We start from the raw sequence: 20,358 nt of genomic DNA, 5'->3' as shown, positions 1-20,358 counted from the left end.
GACTGTGTGACACGTTGCGTGCGAGGAGGACTCTGCTGGCAAAACCTGTTGCAGTATCCACTATCCTGTCTGGGAAGTTGTTGAGGTTTCTTCTGGAGTGTTTGGTCTAAAAAAAAAAAAAGGGAGGGTACTGCAGGGAGAGGGAGGACAGTGGAAGAAATAAAGGAAGAAGAAGCAGAGGAGAGGAAGTAGTGTTGCAACTGTCGCAGCCTGACGGCTTCACTCCGCCTACCTTTCTTTTTCTGCAGCGACTCCTGCTCCCTGTGGATGTCTGGCTGCTGTGGCGTCTGCCCGCCGTCCTCTCCGGCGTCCCCAGACCGGCTTGGGCACTGCCTCCTGCCATGCTCCTCAGGTACCTTAGGGTGCGCGTGCTGTGTGGCCCTCATTCTTATTTCCTCTATGGCACGAACCTCAGGGGCGTCCCCCTGTGATGACGTCACGCTGCCCGGATATTTAAGCCTGTTGTTTATTGCTAGCAAGGGTAATTCCTACGGATGGGATTCGCTCTCCATACCCAGCTACTCTGCCTCCAACTTCTATTTGGACTCTTTGCTGTTAACGAGGTACCCGCTCCTCGGGGGCCACTCTGCTTCTTTCAGGTTGCTATCAGGAACCGGTACTCACTCCTCAAGGGCCCATGTTCCCTGACTTGCTGCCTGTGTCCATCTCCTCTTCTACTTGGAAGAATTCGCTACAGACATCATCTGTGAGTACTACTACCATCTACTCCTCAGAGCTGTTTCCCTGGAACCAGGTACTCCTCCTCGAGGGCCTGTCTCCGTTCCAGCACCAGTGCCATCTTCCACAGAGAACTGCTGCGTGAGTATTTGCCAACGAGTCTCTGTGCCCAGGGATCTGGTACTCGCTCCTCGAAGGCCAGCTCTCCCTAACTCGGGGCTTTTCCATACTGGGGACTCTGTGAATATCTGTGTACTCATTTTCTCCGTTCTTCTTCCTATAGCACTGCTACTGGAGAAGCCACTGTTCCGGCGCCCTGAGGAATACTAGCCCAGCCGGGCTCCATCTTCTACTCACTACCTCCACCTCTGGTGGCTTCATAAACTGTCTAATAAAAGATATAATCTGTGTTTGTGTGTCCAGAGCTGAGCCTGATCTGTGGCCCCTCATGGGACTTCCCCCCGTGGGAGTGGTCAGCTGCCACAGTGTCCATGGGTCCACCCAAACCCTACAAAACATAACAGGTAGATGGAATGACTGGACAAGCTTCGTCTCCAGAGGAGTCATCTGAGGATCCAGCGAAGGTGACTCGCTTCCAAGCAGGACGTGTAGTGGCCATCCATGGATAAACGAAACCTTTAGAGTAATCTGATTCGTCCCGAAGAAATTTCTTGTATTTGTTAGCTTTGAGATCTGCTTGGAACGTATCGGGATTCTTCTGGAACTCCGCCAGTTGTTCTGAGAAGGTGTCTATTGGTGGTTGAAGTTTAAGATCATTCAGCTGGGAATCTACCTTTTCTTGGCAGGAAAGTGCTGTACTTTTAGAAGTTTCGACAATGAAAATCAAGTCGAACGAGCACTTATTCAAGATCTGGTTCCATCTTTTCAGAAATTCAGGGTCCTCTGCATGGAGGCGGGGTTTCTTCCAGATGATGAGTCCACGAGGAATGCGTCTCCCTCGACAGTATTCAAAAAGTGTAGCAGAATGAAGTTTGCTCGGGGTGGCGTGTTTTTGAGTCAAAATAATCTCAGACCAAGAAGTAGATGTAGGGACTGGCAGAGAGCCCGAAAACAAGGGAGCATCCAAAAGTAATGAAGTGCAATTCAGAGTAGCTGAAGGTGTCAGGGCAGGAGGAACAGCCATAAACTCCAAGAGGATCAGCCACAGCTAATAGGAAGTGGAGATGACGAGCTGTATACGATTAGGTGTAAACCATAAAGAATGGTATAGCGCTATGTAAGTTCATGGAACCTTATCTTAAATTTTTCAATGATTGAAACTTGAGAATTAATTAGATCAACATATCTTTCCTTTATTTAACAATTGCTTGCAGACAAATCTTTCAGTCCCCCGAGACAGACCGTATTTCGCCACAAGGGCTGCGTCGGGAGGGACAAAAGCCCAAAAGTGAAACTAGGGAAAATCAAAAGATACTGTAATGAGGAACCATAAAAATAACAGAGACACCAACAGCACAAGGAAATTAATGACATCAAATGTTGATAAATACATGTAAATATGGTTACATGAAAAATGAAACTGACTTAATGGTCTTTTCTTCCAACTGCTGTCTCTATGAATTCACCTCAGTTTTTCCCCTCTCAGATCATCATCTAATAACTTTCACATTAACTCACCAATCACAAACATCATTTTCAGGAATTTCCAGACTATCCAACCTTTGTATGCTTAGATTTCCAGAATCTGTTTGACAAAGTGCCTCATGAGAGACTCCTGAGAAAATGAAAAAGTAATGGAGTAGAAGACCGTGCCTTGTGGATTGAAAAAAGATATGAAACAAAGTAGGACTAAATGGTCAGTTTTCTCAGTGGAGAAAGGTAAAAGTAGAGTGCCTCAGGGATCTATACAGGAACCAGTGCTTTTTAATATATAAATGATTTGGAAAGAGGAACGACGAGTAATGTGATCAAATTTGCAGACCACACAAAATTATTTTGAGTTGTTAAATTACAAGTGGATTGTGAGAAATTGCAGGAGGACCTTGTGAGACTGGAAGACTGGGCTTCCAAATGGCAGATGAAATTTAATGTGGACAAGTGCGACATGATGCACATAGGGAAAAGTAACCCACACTGCAGTTTGCGCTCAACACACCATTAAGCTCTGGAATTCATTGCAAGAAGATGTGGTTAAGGCACTTAGTGTAACTGAATTTGAAAAAGATTTGAACAAGCTACTGGAGGAGAAGTCCATAAACAGTTATTGCCAAGCGTTAGCAATATGGGATCTATTTACTGTTTGGGATCTTGTCAGGCACTTTGATCTGGTTTGGCTGCCTTTAGAGATAGGATTCTGGACTGATGAACCCTTTGTCTGACCCAGTATGGCAGTTCTTATGTTCTACTATTGTCTCATCTCTCCTTTCCTCCACTAAGTTGTCGGAGTCAGTTGATTCAGTTTCTTATTTTGATTTACCTGTCCTTTTTCTTTTGTTCAATGTTTTATTATTTTTCTTACTTTGTATTTTATTGTATATTTAATTTGTGCTTTTATTTTATTGTACATCATTTTGATTTGTTATTAAGAAAGGCAATCAAAATCAATAAACTAATACTGTCCTCTGCTTTAGACACTTGCCCCTTCCCTTACCCATCCTGTAAGGCACATCAAACCTCAGCCTTGGCACCTCCGCCACCTTAAACTCAATGTGGCCTGAACAGAACTCAGTATCTTCCTCCCCCCCCCCCCCAACCCATTTCCCCTTTTCTACATTTTTGTGGGTAACATTGTCATCCTCTCAGTTCCCTCAGCCTCTAACCTGGGGGGTAATCTGACTCATCTCTCTCTTATTTATATATTTTAAACAATGTATCCTATCTATCAATCTAGGCAAGTTACAGTTTGCCTGCATATTAAATACACAACATAGATATCAAATTCGATCAACTCAGAATAATACAAGACTAACATTATTAAAAACATAAAACCCAAACACACATTAGACCAAATACATATAAAGTCAGATAAACTAGACTACCATCTATAGGTAGGTTGTCAATATATCAATCAAAAGCTTGGGAAAACAAGAAGGCCTTCAGTTTCTTCTTAAAAGTAACTAGGATTATATCCACCCTCTGTCCAGGAGGGAACTGCACAAAGACGGGCAGCTTCAGTAAACATCCTGTCTTGCCTAGTCATATTAATTTCTCAGGTTTGTCCAGATGGATCTCAGTGTTGACTAGAAGGTAGATATTCAGACTTATCCAGGCGTGTAAGTTAGTCAGATATGATTTATCTGGCTAACTTGCATATGATATTTAGCAGCATGGCTATGCTGCTAAATATCCGTACACAAAACGCTACTTAGATGGATAAGTCATACTTACGAGCCGATACAATAAAGCGTGACCGCGGTTGCGCAGTTTTTAACCCGCTTTGGACGCATGTTTTGAGCGCGTAAGATGGACGCTTCCTTAGCACTTGCCGAAAAAGACGCGTATCCATTTCCGCCCGCCACATGTATATGATATGTTAATGATCGGATTAGCTATTCCCCCCGATACAGTAACGTGCGCCCAAATTATCACGTTTTTAACCAGCTTGTTTACTGCGTCTTTAACCTCTATATTTACCGCCTACCCTGGCGTTAGTGTGGTGTTCAGTCAACTTTGGACTGGACAGCATCATGGACAACATGTATGTATTGGCTCTGGCGATCTTTTTCATTCGGTTGAGAAGCAGAATAAGAAATGCTCGGCAAGCGAATTCTACAAGGCAGATTGGAGAGGCCAACAGGGAAAGAGGCAGGAACGTCCATGAACGGAAGCCCTGACCTTGGACATCCGGCCGGGCGCCCAAGGCAGCGGCCATGGACATTGGAAGGCAGCGGGGCCTCCGATCATGGACACCGGAAAGAGGTGGGAACGTCCATGGACGTTGGAAGGCAGTGTTCCCGTCTGTTTCCAGGCGTCCATGCTCGGAGCCCCCGACCTTCACAGATGCCTGGACGTCCTTGCATGTCCATGCTCGGAGGCCCCAACCTTGGACGTCCAGCTGGGTGCTCAAAGCAGCGGCCGTGGACATTGGAAGGCAGCGGGGCCTCCCCTCCGATCATTGACGCCTGGAAAGAAGTGGGAACGTCCATGAATGGAAGCCACGACCTTGGACATCCGGCCGGGCACTCAAGGCAGTGGCCATGGACGTTTGGAAGGCAGCTGGGCCTCCAATCATGGGTGTCCATGCTCAGAAGCCCCGACCTTCACAGACGCCTGGACGTCCTTGTATGTCCTTAAGCGCCCGGACATGGAAGGTTGGAGGTGGCCTCCGATCAAGGACGTCTGGATGCTCAGGGCAGCGGCCCCGGTGTCCATGCGGGGTCTGTAGAAAAGAACCATCCACTTACCTGCTGGAATGACATTTGAAATGACATTTGAAAATGACAGGCATGGCGCCAGCGCACCCTGGATGCCATATAGGTGCCGTATACCGCTCTATACAGTAAAATGGATTGCGAACGCCTACCGCTTCATAGGCATGCTTTTGACGCTCCTTTGCTGCCGCTTGGATTTGCGTCTAATTTGAATACTGAATCCAGCGGCTTGCGAACTAAAATACTAAAATGTGCGCGGTCAAACGCACGGGCGCCGGCTCTGCCGCACTTGTTTTTACACGTCTGTACTGTATCGGCCTATTAGTAAGGTAGAACTGCTCTGTGCAGAAGGGTCTCAAGGCAATCTTCTGCCTGAGGTGAGAGATGAAATGGCACCCCCTCGCCCATGGTGCAGCACAGGTGAAATCACCAAGGAGAAAGGGGAGTTTGTTTCCCTTGGAGTCAGGCCCTTTTGGTGATTTGTAATGTGGAGAAGGGGGGGCAGGGATCAAGTTTCCCAAAGAAGTAGTAGATATATTATCACTGATATTCTTTCTAGAAAGCTATCAACCCTGCCACGCTCTTGGGAATCCTATTTTATTTATTTATTTATATTCCGCCTTTCAGCTACTTCAAAACGGATTACAATCTCATGGTGACTGGAAGTCAAAAGTTCCCAGGTATGTGAAGACAGTGATTTTCTTTATCCTTATTGGTTTTAATTAATCTTTATTATTTGGTATGTATGCTGTTTTGAAATTTTTTTTTGGTGTTTGGAAATTTAAAATAATTAAGTTTTTAATTATTGGATGTTATTCTGTTTATCAGCTATTTGGAAACCTTTATTATTTTTATTAGTATGGTTTTACTATTATGACCGATGTTTGATATTTCTAGATTAAATTAACTGATATTTTCTAAGGAATGGTGATTCTGTTTTTCCATTATTGTACTACATACAGAGTCTGACTTGTTGCGGTTTCCAGTTCAATTTTTGTCTGCACGTTTCAATTTATACCTTATGGTCACTTTATTCTGTATTTGGCTAGGGTCTGTCTGTGCTCTGCATTTGTGACTGAAGTGAAGTATTCTGCTAATGTCATTTCTTTGTTGGGATCTGTAACAGCTTGGTTTGTTCTGTTTTCCTTATAGAAGGTGTATTGGTGTTATAGGGTCTGGTGTAATATTTGCAGAGTTGCCTTTTCATAGGTAGGGGTTATAATTGTTTGAGTGCTAGCAGTTACTGATGTTTTAGTATGGAAGGTTTATTATATTATAATGGTAATTCAATTTACTCATGGCTTTCTGAGGACCAAGCTCACATCCAACATGAGATACAATAGGTCTAATACCATATGTGTTCCAAGTGGCTTTTGGCTTTTTTGAAGGGTTTTCCAGTTGACACCACAGCAATGCATGTAAATATAATATACATGCTGTTGTGATATTTTTACTTCAAAACACTGTATTTTGTGTCCTTTTTCATGTAAAATCTTTTATTATAAATGCATAACTTTAAATTGTGCATAGAGAGGGTGTGGTAGGGAGAGGGCTGGGCACAAAGTTGTAAGGTTCACTTAGGGTACCTAATACCCTTGCACTGACCCTAATAGAAAAAAATACAAATTAAATGTTAAAAACAAATATAGAATGAGGAGGGGCAGCAAAAAAAGCTAGCACCAGTCCTGTATATATAAGACAAGAGCCACTTAAACACAGTACCAACCACCCCAATATCTTTCAAACACGACAGTAAGATCTGATGGCTCAAAGATGATATTCTGATTTTGAAACCCCACCTTAGGAGGGATGACAGTTTCCTCTGCAATAAAAGATATTAGCTACACATGTAATTTACTAGCTTTAAATAAAAGGGATCAAAAGAAAGCAGAAGCTGGAATTATGATGTCCTAGTCTGTGAACTTTGTGACTGAAACAATTTCTGACCCTGAGAGAGACTTTTTTTTTTTTGTAAATGCAAAATGAAATACAAAAAATATCATTCTATACCCCTAATAGAGATCATAATATTTTCTTTGAAAGCTAACTGGCTGCTTATGCAGCAGTCCTCTCATACTAGAGAATGTAATATACCACTGTTAGATGAACTTGATAGCTCTTCAGACAGAGGAGACAAGCAAGGTAAATAGAGAAAATTAAAACTCTTGGATGACAAGGGCTCTTTGACAGTTGAAGGGTACTACATCATGATTCTAAAGATTTTATCATTTTTTTCCTAATCCCCATAATTATTCTTTTTGCATGGAGTATTTATAAATCATAACCTCAGAGGTTATCTATCATTTGGACCAATCACATCCCACTGAGGTTTGAAATGATGAATTTAGATCAACAAAAGAAATGTTTACAAAACAGGCATTGAATAAGTACAATCAGAGATCTAAAAAAAAAAAGAAAAATATTTTGAGAGAAATAATAGGGAGATTTTCCAAGTGATGATTTGGGATGGGATTAATATAGTGAATCAGGAGTACTTCATTGAACAAGCTTCTAGGAATAAAAAAAAAAAACCATGGGAAAAACAATCCCTTAAAAAAAATGACTAGCTTGGAAGCTAGCCACAAAGGCTTAGGGCCAAAGAAAACCCTGATAAAGCTAACTATATTAAAGGCCTGAGAAATCAAGCCTTTGCTTATAGACACAGAATAGGAGAAACTCTGTCATGAATCAGGCCCTAAGAGATGGCCTTAAAAGATGAAATAGACTTTGATCTCCAGAGTACAATTTATTATGAAAAATGAAATAAAGCACATAGGCTTCTGGCTCACATGCTTTGTAACATAATCTCTTGTAAACATATCAATTAAATTAGGAACAATAAAAACCAGATTTTAATAGTGATGCTGCTGAGAATGGGAAAGATAAAAGATGCTTGTTTGCAGATAATGATAAAATCGGTAATGTTTCACTCATTCATACATGGCACATCCCTCCATTCTCAATAATCCACACATCCCCATACACATCGCAACAGCAATAACCCCTAATGTTCCACAGGACCGCATTCTTCCAGCTCATACCTCTGCTGGCTAGAAGATGTGCCCATGGGGATCCCTCCACAATTTATTACATTTTCCACTCCACTGTTGAAATATTTTGACTCTTACCGATAACATATAACCATTGTTTTATTAAAGTGTAATCTGGCAACCACTCCTAAATTTGCTCAGTTACCAACCACGGAGTCAAGCCCTCCCCTTACAGTTATAACCATTAGCTTTGTAGCTAAATGTCTTCGCTTTTTAATTTTTAACATCAATTCTTAACTACTTCCCCTCTATATATTTTAGAGGAAAACATATTGTACAACCAATAGTTTGCCTTATGACTTAAATTCCTTTCCCGTCTAAGGTATCAAGTCGTTTGCACCCTTGTGATATCTTCATTGAAATCTGAGAGTGTTTACCAGCAGTCATTTAAACTGCTGACAATGTTAAGTGTCTGCGTGGGCTTCCTGCTGGATTTCTATTTTCCAGCTCTCTCATTTGCAGCCAATCGCTTCTGGCACTGTTCAAGCATTAATCTCTCTCTCTGTCTTGCTCACTTCCTGCAGTTCCTCTTGTCTTGTCTCCCCTCCAGCCGTTCCTAATTCATTTGTTTGACAGCCATACTCACCTGCAAATCACTTCCTTGCGTCGCCCTTCATTATAGTACTCACTACTTGTATTTTTGCACTCCAGCAAAGAGCTTTTCTATTCATCCTTGAAGGAGAGTCTCACTTGCTGTTCCCTCCAGTTTTAGCATATTAACGTTTGTTCACGGCAGCCATCACTTGCTGTTATTGCAATTTCAACCGTTTTCATTCAATGCTGGCATGCTGTTATTTTTATCCACTGGCTGATTGTATACAGCATTCGCCACTGCCACATTAGCTCATTTAAGATAGCTTGCAGAATCCATACCATAGTATAAGTAAATTTGCATTGTCTACATTACTGGACAATGTGATATCGATGAATATCGTTGTACATTTCAATGTTCACATTACCTAGCCTGGGCAATCTATAGACTAGTGTCTGTGCAGATGATTTACTCACAGATATCTCAGTCATACAATTAATGATTTAATTCCAACACTATAAGGCTGATGCAGAAAAGTACGTTCAGCCATATGCACCTTTCTGCACCCTTCAATGCGCATTATCTGCAGGCAAACTTACTGCTGTCGCAAGGAGCTTTGCATGCAGAAAACATGCGTTTAGAAACAGGAGTACTGCTTAGTGCCCTCGCGTGGAAATCCCGTGCAAATGAGGACATTAAGCATTACCACCTCCCCAGCCCATGCAGAAAAACTCCATCTGACCAACACAACCTTTTTTAGCACTGGAAACTTAACCCCTGGTTAGAGCTGGAGTTAAGTTTCCAGAGCTATGAAAAAAAGATTTAATGTTTTAAAAATTCTCTGGGTAATAACTGAATTATCCGGGTAAGAGGCTGCAGCCGCTGCTGTTACTTACCTGGATAAATTCAGATTTTTCCGTCCATCTGGTAGTAGGAAGCAGCCACCAGATAGATGCATAAATCGGTACTTATATGGCTATCTGCCTTGGGTTGTCGCTAGCAGTGAACCGCGCCAGATAGCTGTATAAGTAATGATGTATGTGTCTATCTGGTGGCTGCTTCCTGCTGCCAGATAGAGGGATAAATCAGAATTTATCTGGGCAAGTTGCAGTGGCAGCTGCTGCCACAAAGCTGGAGAGCTTATCAGGGATACCTTACCCCTTCCCTAGTTAAAACATGCATTCAGTCTGTGCCGAACACACATTTTATGGATTTTATGCATTTTATAACTCCCAATCCATTAGCATGTCATTAGCTTACTGCATCTGGAATTAAAAAAAATCTTGTCATTAAAAATGTGTGTGGTGAAAACAGCACACATTTTATTAGAGCCTGTATATCTGTCTAGAATGCTTTCTGTTCTTCATCTTGTCCGTTCTTATAAATATAGCCAACTTTTGTTCCATCCAGAGGAGCCATTTTAAATTTCCAATTTGATGAACTCTTGTTAAAAGGGCTTGTTTAAACAAACATTTATTTATTTATTTATTTAAACGTTTTATAGACCGTATTCGTCGAAACATCATATCTGTTTACATGGAACTGAACAGTGAAAGTACAAAAAACAGGGGTGATCGGAACTTGGGGGGTATAACTTGTACAGTATTAACATGTAACTATTAATTTATATTCTTCATCAAACAGGCATTAACAAACAATTGCCACTTATTTTAGGAGTTTTATAATTCTCTGATCTCTCAGTATGTGTCTCTTTTGTCAGTTTGTCCTTTCAATTACCCTTTACCTTCTGCATCTACTCACTGATCTTTAATCTTGCTTATTTTCTGCTTCCCACAACTGTTTAATGTTGTATTTGTGGCATAGTGGACCCTTGGTCGCAGTGAAGATGACTCTGTCCACGGGGAGGGGCCCCGTGGGGAACCACTGCGATAGGCTGAACTCAGATAGCAGACACAGTATGGATAGAGGCTTTATTGTACTACTGTAGATAGATGGTAAAAGCAGGAAAGTATGGCACTGATCCAGAGGTGCCAGTACATTCAACAGGCTCAGAAGTGAAGTCTCACCCAGATGTTCACAATAGGCGGAAGCCCACAATGTGGGAACGTCGCTGCTGGGGGTGGAGCGGGAGCACCGGATCATAGAGGTACTCACAGGAATGATGGCATCTTCCTGATGGTGGAAGTTAAGACCGAAGGTCCGTGGTGCAGGATATAATGGCTGGTAGGCCCTCAAGGAGCGAGTACCCAATGGTCCAATATCCTGAAATGTAGAAGAGAGAGAAAGAGACCCCCTGAGGAGCGGTGTCTTAGAGGGAACCCCGAATGGTAGTTGGAACCAGACCCCCGAGAAGCGGGTGTCTAGAGCTTCTACAGGAGCGAGGCCCTTGGAGTGAAGCAGTGTCTAAGCGCGCAGCTTAGAGCCGTCAGAGTAGCTAAAACTGAAGTCCTGCTAACTCAAGGTGGTAGCGGAAGCGGAGGCTAGATATACCGGAGGTACTGACGTCATGCGGTGGGGCCGTCCTCGAGGTTTCCACCATGACGTTCATTTGAGCATAGGAGATGTGCAAGCTCGCGCCCTAGGAGGCCTCGGGAGTGAGCATGGCAGATGGGGACGCCCATGCTGGTTTGGAAATGCCGAGACCCTCGGCACTCAGCACCGGAGGCAGCCATCTTGCCCAAAGAGAGTGAAAGAGGAGAAAAGAGGTAAGGCAGAGTGGTCGCAGCCATCTGCGACCGGACGCAACATTTAATGAATTTTTTTTACTTGGTCATTCATTTACAAAACACGTAAGGCGACCAGTCCTACCTTTTTTAGAAGCTATGTCTCACCATAATTTATAAGCACAGCCCCCAGTTTTCTGCAGCAGCTCAAGAGTAGATTCTGTGTCAAAGTTTCTAAAATTCCATGGCAATTATGTATTACATATTGGACTTGTCTCTCCAAGCTCTCTTGAGCATTTGCAGGAGTTCCCGCATGAGCCTCATCAGTTATGTTTTGTCCAAGAACAAGCACAGACATGTACTCAGTCTCTCCTCATATTTTTTTCACTAAATTTTAAAATTCCAATTTGTTGACTTGTTCAATCTTTTTATAGTTGACTTGCTGCCTCGGCTGCACCCACAACAGCATTTTTCATATTGCAACGGGCATTATTTTCTCCTGGTGACTACAAAAAGGCGGAAAAGAGATTCAGTATGTAAAAGAAATTAGAACAGGAAGCAGACTCCAACTCCCAGAAGGCAGGGGGAAGGAGCTTCCCAGGCTTTGCCCTGTTGAGAGGATGAGAGAGCCCAGGCCTGGTGGGAGAAGTATAAGAGCATGTCTGAAGAGGGGGCAGGAACAGGAAGGAGGTCTGTTTTCACAGTGGAAAAAGGTAAACAGAGGAGTGCTTCAGGGATCTGTACTTCGACCGGTGCTTCTTAAATATTTATAATTGATCTGGAAAGGGGTACGACAAGTGAGGTGATCAAATTTGCGAATGACACAAATTTATGCAGAGTAGTTAAATCTCAAGCAGTTTGTGATACATTACAGGAGGACCTTGTGAAACTAGAAGACTGGGCTTCCAAATGGCAGATTAAATTTAACTTGGACAAGTGAAATGTGATGCATATAGGGAAAATAACCCTTGCTGTGTTACACAATGTTAGGTTCTATCTTAGAGTTACCACTCAGGAAAGAGATCTAGGTATCATAGTGGAATACATTGAAATTGAGGGTTCAGTGTGCTGTGGCAGTCAAAAAGCAAACAGAATGTTAGGAATTATTAGGATGGGAATGGTAAATAAAATGGTGGATGTCATAATGCCTCTGTATTGCTCCATGGTGAGACCGCACCTTGAATACCGTGTGCAATTCTGGTCACCACATCTCAAAAACGATATAGTTGAACTGGAGAAAGTACAGAGAAGGGTGACCAAAATAAGTTGCATGGAATGGCTGCCCTATAAGGAAAGGCTAAGGAAGTTAGGGCTGTTCAGTTTGGAGAAGAGACAACTGAGGGGAGTATAACATAGGTATATAAAAACATGAAAGGACTTGAACAGGTGAATGTAAATCAGTGATTTACTCTCTCAGATAACAGGACTATGGGGTACTCCTTGAAGTTAGCAAGTAGCTCATTTAAAACAAATCAAAGAAAATTATTTTTCACTCAACAGAGAGCATGGTTGGGAGTGAGAAAGCCTATGTGTGTGTGTATGTGTGAGAGAGAGAGCATGGGAATGAGAAGCCTATGTGTGTGTATGTGTGAGAGAGAGAGCATGGGAATGAGAAGCCTATGTGTGTGTATGTGTGAGAGAGAGAGCATGGGAATGAGAAGCCTATGTGTGTGTGTATGTATGAGAGAGAGAGCATGGGAATGAGAAGCCTGTGTGTGTGTATGTGTGAGAGAGAGAGCATGGGAATGAGAAGCCTATGTGTGTGTGTATGTGTGAGAGAGAGAGCATGGGAATGAGAAGCCTATGTGTGTGTGTATGTGTGAGAGAGAGAGCATGGGAATGAGAAGCCTATGTGTGTGTGTATGTGTGAGAGAGAGAGCATGGGAATGAGAAGCCTATGTGTGTGTGTATGTGTGAGAGAGAGAGCATGAAATGAGAAGCCTATGTGTGTGTATGTGTGAGAGAGAGAGCATGGGAATGAGAAGCCTATGTGTGTGTGTGTATGTGTGAGAGAGAGCATGGGAATGAGAAGCCTATGTGTGAGAGAGAGCATGGGAATGAGAAGCCTATGTGTGAGAGAGAGCATGGGAATGAGAAGCCTATGTGTGAGAGAGAGAGCATGGGAATGAGAAGCCTATGTGTGTGTGTATGTGTGAGAGAGCATGGGAATGAGAAGCCTGTGTGTGTGTATGTTTGAGAGAGAGAGCATGGGAATGAGAAGCCTGTGTGTGTGTATGTTTGAGAGAGAGAGCAATGGAATGAGAAGCCTGTGTGTGTGTGTGAGAGAGAGAGCATGGGAGTGAGAAGCCTGTGTGTGTGTGAGAGAGAGAGCAAGGGAGTGAGAAGCCTGTGTGTGTGTGAGAGAGAGAGAGAGCATGGGAGTGAGAAGCCTGTGTATGTGTGTGTGAGAGAGAGAGAGCATGGGAGTGAGAAGCCTGTATGTGTATGTGTGAGAGAGAGAGCATGGGAGTGAGAAGCCTGTGTGTGTATGTGTGAGAGAGAGAGAGCATGGGAGTGAGAAGCCTGTGTATGTGTGAGAGAGAGAGCATGGGAGTGAGAAGCCTTTGTGTGTGTGTGGTGTGTGTGTGTGTGAGAGAGAGCATGGGAGTGAGAAGCCTGTGTGTGTGTATGTGTGAGAGAGAGAGCATGGGAGTGAGAAGCCTGTGTGTGTGTGTGTGAGAGAGAGAGCATGGGAGTGAGAAGCCTGAAGCCTGTGTGTGTGTGTGTGTGTGTGTGTGTGTGTGAGAGAGAGCATGGGAATGAGAAGCCTTGTGTGTGTGTGTGTGTATGTGTGTGTGAGAGAGAGCACGGGAGTGAGAAGCCTGTGTGTGTGAGAGAGAGAGCACGGGAGTGAGAAGCCTGTGTGTGTGTGTGAGAGAGAGCACGGGAGTGAGAAGCCTGTGTGTGTGTGTGTGAGAGAGAGAGCATGGGAGTGTGAAGCCTGTGTGTGTATATGAGAGAGAGAGAGCATGGGAGCGAGAAGCCTGTGTGTATGGGAGCGAGAAGCCTGTGTGTATGTGAGAGAGAGAGCATGGGAGCGAGAAGAAGCCTGTGTGTGTGAGAGAGAGAGAACATGGGAGTGAGAAGCCTGTGTGTGTGAGAGAGAGAGAGCATGGGAGTGAGAAGCCTGTGTGTAGGTGAGAGAGAGAGCATGGGAGTGAGAGCCTGTGTGTAGGTGAGAGAGAGAGTATGGGAGTGAGCCTACATGTGTTTTTGAGAGAGAGAGCATGTGGAGGGGAGAGCTTGTGTATGGAAGTGTGAACTTGCATGTGAAGGAGTGCATTTCAGCATCATGGCAGCTGCTAATAGGCATTCTGCTCCCCTTTCTCCATGAAGGATAGTGATTAAGTTGCAGCTGGGAAAATTTCAAGGCAGAATTTGAAGACTATCCTCTAGCCACAGCTGAAGTGCAGGCAGCTACTTTGAGGGCCGTGACAGGTACTGAATGCCACCTTGCTCATAAACATAATTTGAATCTTCCAGAGGAACAAAAAAGCAAATAAGCCATCCATGTTGTATTGGAAGCATATTTTAGGACTAAAAAAATGGTAATATATGAAAGATAAATATTTGGCTGCTGCAAATAAGGGAAGGATAAATCTGACAACTTTATCACACGCTTGAGAGAAAGCAGGAACTTGCAAGTATGGCCCCTGAATGATAAATTGATTTGGGATAAACTAGGCTTTGGCATAACCAATGAGTGCACATATCTTCTGAGAGAACAAGACATAAATTTGAATACAGCTATTGAAATATGTCACACTGCACTGCTTACTGACTTGTAAATGAGAGATATGGGAAGGACTACAAGAGATAAATATCAGTGAAGCATAGATGGCTACCACAATAAGCAACAGCAGATTAACCCACCTGCAACAAAATTATATTTATTTATTTTGAAGTATTACCCACCCTTTCTAACAGTTTGGGGGGGATACAATACAAATAAATAATTATTAAAATAAAACAAATACAGTATTTAATAAAGACATACTCTCTAGTCACATATACTGGTTGCAGAAACAGCTGTATAAAGAAAGAGGTATGCACAGTGCGCTTTAAAAATGCAAATCATCAGGGAATGGAATTGAAAGAAATGTCTTTAATAATTGTTTAACAGCTTGGATTCTTTAGTTAACTGTATATTGCTCGGAAGGGAGTTCCATAATGTGGAGCCGTGAGTAGGGAAAGAGCATTCCCTGGTTTCAGTAAGACATGCAACTTTTGGTGAAGGTACATCTAAGAGATACTGTCCTTCAGAACACCAAAAACGGGTAGGAGTATACGTTCTTAAAGTAGACTTTATCCAGGGGGAGGTAACATCGTAAAGAAGATTATGAATAATTACAGCAGTTTTAAATTGTGTGCGATAATGAACAAGAAGCCAATGTAGAGCCTTGAGAACTGGAGTATTGTGTTCTGGTAATAAGATGTGGTTGGAACCATGGACCACAATCACAACCGAGCAGTTTAAATTGAAGCTATTCAGGAAAGCTCATAGTGTCCTGGGAACTTCATTTGCAGTTCAGCATATGTGGATGTACTCCTGAGCCTGAAAGCCAATCGGAAACCACTGCTGTGGGTTCAACACCATTCCTAATGAGCTAAATTACATAGAATACCTCTGCACCAGATCATTGTTGAGACAACAGCTGATCAATGCATGTGATGACATGTAGAAGCTCATTTTGAGCTTGAGCGCCTAGTATTTCACCAATCCAGTGTGCGCTAAGCAATGTACTAGGGGCCCTAAAGCTTGAGGCAACTGTAGTAAGTAAGTTGGAGAAGCTGAGAATTTGTATTGATCCAAAGTTTCTAAACCTGGCAGTGAGGAGATCTCACTATAGCAAGCCAACGCTTGAAGATGTTTTATATAAGCTGCTTGAACTCAAGTGTTTATGCTTGTTGATAGGATGAATTCCTGCAATGTAAGTTAGATGAGAAAGCAGTCTCATGACAACACTCTGGACTTCCTGAACTAGAAAAAGATGGCATAAACTACCATTTGGAGTTCTTCTAGCACCAGAGCTATATCAGCAGAAGCAGCATGAACAGTTAGCAGGCACTCGGTGGGCAATAGTGAATGACATCCTTATCGTGGGCTGCGGTGACTTAGATGAGGAAGCAGAGCATGACCATAAGTCCTTGGCCCTAATGGCTTGATATAGATGGATGAAGCTAAGACTTAATGAGCAAAATTAAAATTCATGATGAAAGAAGGAAAATCTGTGCTGCATTTCATTGGGTTTGTGACCTACCTAGCAAAATTCAGGCTATACCTATTAGAGCTATGCAAGGCCTTGAGAAAACTTCTAGATAAGGATGCTATTTAGCACTGGCTTCCAAAGCATACCCAGGTAGTGCAGAAAAGAAAGCGCTTGGTCCTAGGTTCACTTTTGTGGAAATACTACAGTGTCACCAAGTCTTTGTGAAACAGAATAACGCTAGTAAAATGGCTTAGGATGTTGTCTGATGAGAGGCTCAGTCAGTGGCATAGCCAGAACTGATTTCTTTGGGGGCCCAAGGTTAACATGGGTGGACAGTAGGCATATAGGTTTGAGCCGTACTAATTGTACTTTTATCAATAAATAATACCTTAGAATGCACCTGACAATGAATTTCTTTATAGTCTGCAGCAGCCATCATGAGTGATGCTTTAAAATATTTTATTTCAAGCACATACCAATATTAAAAATAGCTTATTGACCCGTATTAATTTATTTTATATGTATTAGTTTATATACACCCTATCATATAAAAAGTAAACAAAGAACACTTCAAAGAAACATCAGATCCAATCACATAATAAAACAAATATCAATATATTCTTTTATGAATCCTCATTCAAAAATGCAGAGCATATCATAACTACAATAATACAGCAATAATCATAAGAATCATAAGAACTTAAGATAGGCAATGGGTACAGAACAGAACTAGGATCATTCATACTATAACCCAACATGCAAACAAATATATATTCAGATTCTGGTGGCACCTCAGTAACAGCAAAAAAACTCCCTCCACTGCCAAGCACTTTGTGAAGTAATACAAACCCCTACAAAAATATATAAAAATAAGCATCTAGAATCTTGCCATACCATAACAGCAGTAACTCTTAGGACTCAAACAGCAGCAACCTTATCTATGAAATGGCAGCATGGCAAACATTACACCATCTACTGGGCAAACAAGCCGTACTGCTATAAATCCCTACAGAGAAACTACGCATTAGTCAAAATACTGCATCACTTTCACACATGCACAAAACAGAATAAGAAACTATAAATTAGCTAATTACATAATACATTTACATTACATTTAATAAAATTTGTTAATCGCCTAACACTATGAATAGTTCTAGGCGATATACAATCAAACATGCATAAAATTAAACAATACAACATAATAAACATTGCAATAAATAGTATACATTAAAATAACAAGTGACTGTATAAAATTACATGTAGGCTAGTTTAAAAAGAAAAGTCTTTAACAAACCTCTGAATGTTTTAGCTGATTCAAAAAGCCGGAGTTCTGTTGGAAAGGAGTTCCAGAAGATTGGACCAGCAACAGAAAAAGAGCACTCCCGAGTAATGTGTAATCGAGCCAGTTTAGGAGATGGAATGTCTAAAAGGCCTCTCTGGGAAGCTTGAAAATTTCTGGAGGGTTGGTAGAACTTCAAGAAAGCATTGGACCAAGGGCAAGACTGATTGTTAATCAATTTGAAAACTGTCATGCCAATCTTATATTTAACTCTTTCATTAATAGAGAGCCAGTGAAAGTTCATCAGCACTGGAGTGATATGGTCAAAGCTGAATAAGAAACTATAAATTAAAAACAGAAACATGCAAACATGATTGAAATGGAAAACCCAAGAAACCGGACTTTTTTAACAGTGGAATACTGAAGAAAAAGTAAAATACAAATATATAAGAAATGCATATTCCTAAAGATGACATGTTTCAATCGCTGAAAATCAAAATAATTATTTTTTTTACCTTTGTTATCTGATCTTATTTTCTAATCAGCTGGTCGCAATCTTTTTTTTCCCTAATTCCTTTTTCAAGGTCTCTTTTATTCTGTTTCTTCTCTCTTCTCCTGTCTTCTTTCCTTCCTCCCTCCCTCATAGAGGCTCCCACTCCTACATACACTCTCTCTTACCTAGGTTCCCACTCTCACATGCAGACTCTCACTGTCATATACTCTCTCTCGCACACAGGTTCCCACACCATACAGGCTCTCACTCTTACATGCTTTCTCTGACATGCAGGCTTCCACTCCTACATACTTGCTCTCTCCCAAATCCACAGGATGTCACACCCACATGCGCTCTCTCACACCCTCACAGGCTCTCCCCTCCACATGTTCTCTCTCTCAAAAACACATATAGGCTCACTGCCACATGCTCTCTCTCTCTCACACATACACACACAGGTTTCTCACGCCCATGTTTTCTCACACACATACACACAGGCTTCCCATTCTCAACCATGCTGTCTCTCTCTCACATACGCATGCACACAGGTATCTCACTCCATGCTCTCTCTCGTGCATACACACACATGATTCTCACTCCCATGCTCTCTCTCAAATATACACACAGGCTTCTCACTCGTATACGCTCTCTCAAGCATACACACACAGGCTGCTCATTCCCACACACTTTATCAGACTCTCCCTCTCTCCTGGGCCTCCTAGCTGTGAAAGGCCTCCGTCTCGGGCCTTGAGGATGAATTCCGTGATGGCTCTGTGTTGGGCCTCCTTGGGCCGAACAGGATGAGCTATGCAACAGCCCTCTTCTTCTCGATGACGGGTAACGCGGGTTGGGTGGGCCTGAGCTCAAAGTGGGTGGGCCGCAGCCCACCTGTGGCTACGCCACTAGGCGCAGTCAATGGTCTTTGCTTCTAGGGAGCTGATGAGCAGCTTTATGCACAAATTGAAAAGGGATGTTTGAACACTGTGTTTGCTGCTAACATTTTCATTATTGCCTCTATGGCTGTGATATAATTACAGAAGAAACTGACCTTAAGCCACTGTCAGCAATATTCAAAAAGCCCCTACTGTGTGCTGCCAAGCATATTCAGAGCTTGCCATTTATACTGCAGTATTACTACCTTGATGTTTTTTAAGCCAAGTCCTGACATATAAGATATTGAAAGAAGATGTAGACATAGGCATCTCAGAGACCTGGTGGAAGGAGGATAACCAATGGGACAGTGATATTAGGGTACAAATTATATCAGAATGATAGGCCAGGTCAAATTAGTGAAGGAGTGGCCATTTATGTCAAGGATGGCATAGATTCAAACTGTCAGGGTATTACAGCTAGTTATGGATAATCTCCAGGGCAGCAGCAGGCTGAACTCAGGAACAGGGTAGTCAGGCATCAGGGTCTTCTGTCTGGACCAGCTACCTCCCTCTCAGATTGATCCCTTAGGATCTCATAGCCAGCAGGACTTAAAATGAAGGTGCACTGAAAATACAGAGGTACAGAAGGGCACCAGTCAGAGCAGGGCAAGCCTACAAAAAATACAACAGGGAACAGAAAGGAAAAACTCAGAATAGAAAGTGCACCTCAAATAAAATAGGAAATGGACAAGAAAAAAGGCAAAACAGAATAAACACAGATAGAACAAAAGGCCACAATAATAGAGCCAAACACAGGACAAACAAAATACAAAGCAAGGGCAAACACAGAGTAGCAGAAGGCCACAAACTTGGGCCAATATACAGAGTAATACAAAACAAGTACTAGGATACAAGAACTAGGACCAAGGAAGGCCACATCTAGGAGCAGAGTTGGCTCCAAGATTAAAGAAGGAGCTTGGGGTGAGGCAGGTTTAAATGCTGAGTCATACTGGGCAGTGTTGCCAGATGCCAACATTTTTTCAACCCAATTTGTCATCAAATCTAGCCCAAAAGTAGCCCAAACCTCAAAAGTTGTGTAAATAATTTTTATTCTGCATGATAGTACACAAATTTCTGCATTGTCTGCATACAAGTTTACAAAATTAACAATGTATATTAAAAAGTAAAAAAAAGAGTGATAGAAAAGAATAAAATCAGGGTTGATGCCCTACTCAAGATGGATTAGAACTTCTAATTTAGAAGCAAGTCCGGGTTGGGGATCTGACCTG

General features: G+C 42.3%; 1 protein-coding gene across 1 annotated transcript in view; it reads left to right on the top strand.

The window, feature by feature from the left end:
- The first annotated feature begins 1,862 nt into the window (after nucleotides 1-1,862).
- Nucleotides 1,863-20,358, top strand: part of LOC115099999 (adenomatous polyposis coli protein-like) — a 47,557-nt gene continuing 29,061 nt past the window's right edge. Inside the window, exon 1 of the mRNA XM_029618124.1 lies at nucleotides 1,863-1,915. Within this exon, the coding sequence (XP_029473984.1) occupies nucleotides 1,863-1,915 (53 nt within the window). The remainder of the gene's footprint in view (nucleotides 1,916-20,358) is intronic.

Source organism: Rhinatrema bivittatum, chromosome 1 (assembly GCF_901001135.1).
Source record: "Rhinatrema bivittatum chromosome 1, aRhiBiv1.1, whole genome shotgun sequence".
Classification (NCBI taxonomy): Eukaryota; Metazoa; Chordata; class Amphibia; order Gymnophiona; family Rhinatrematidae; genus Rhinatrema; species Rhinatrema bivittatum.
The sequence above is the reverse complement of the archived record's forward strand: the minus strand, read 5'-3'. Positions and strand labels throughout refer to the sequence as shown.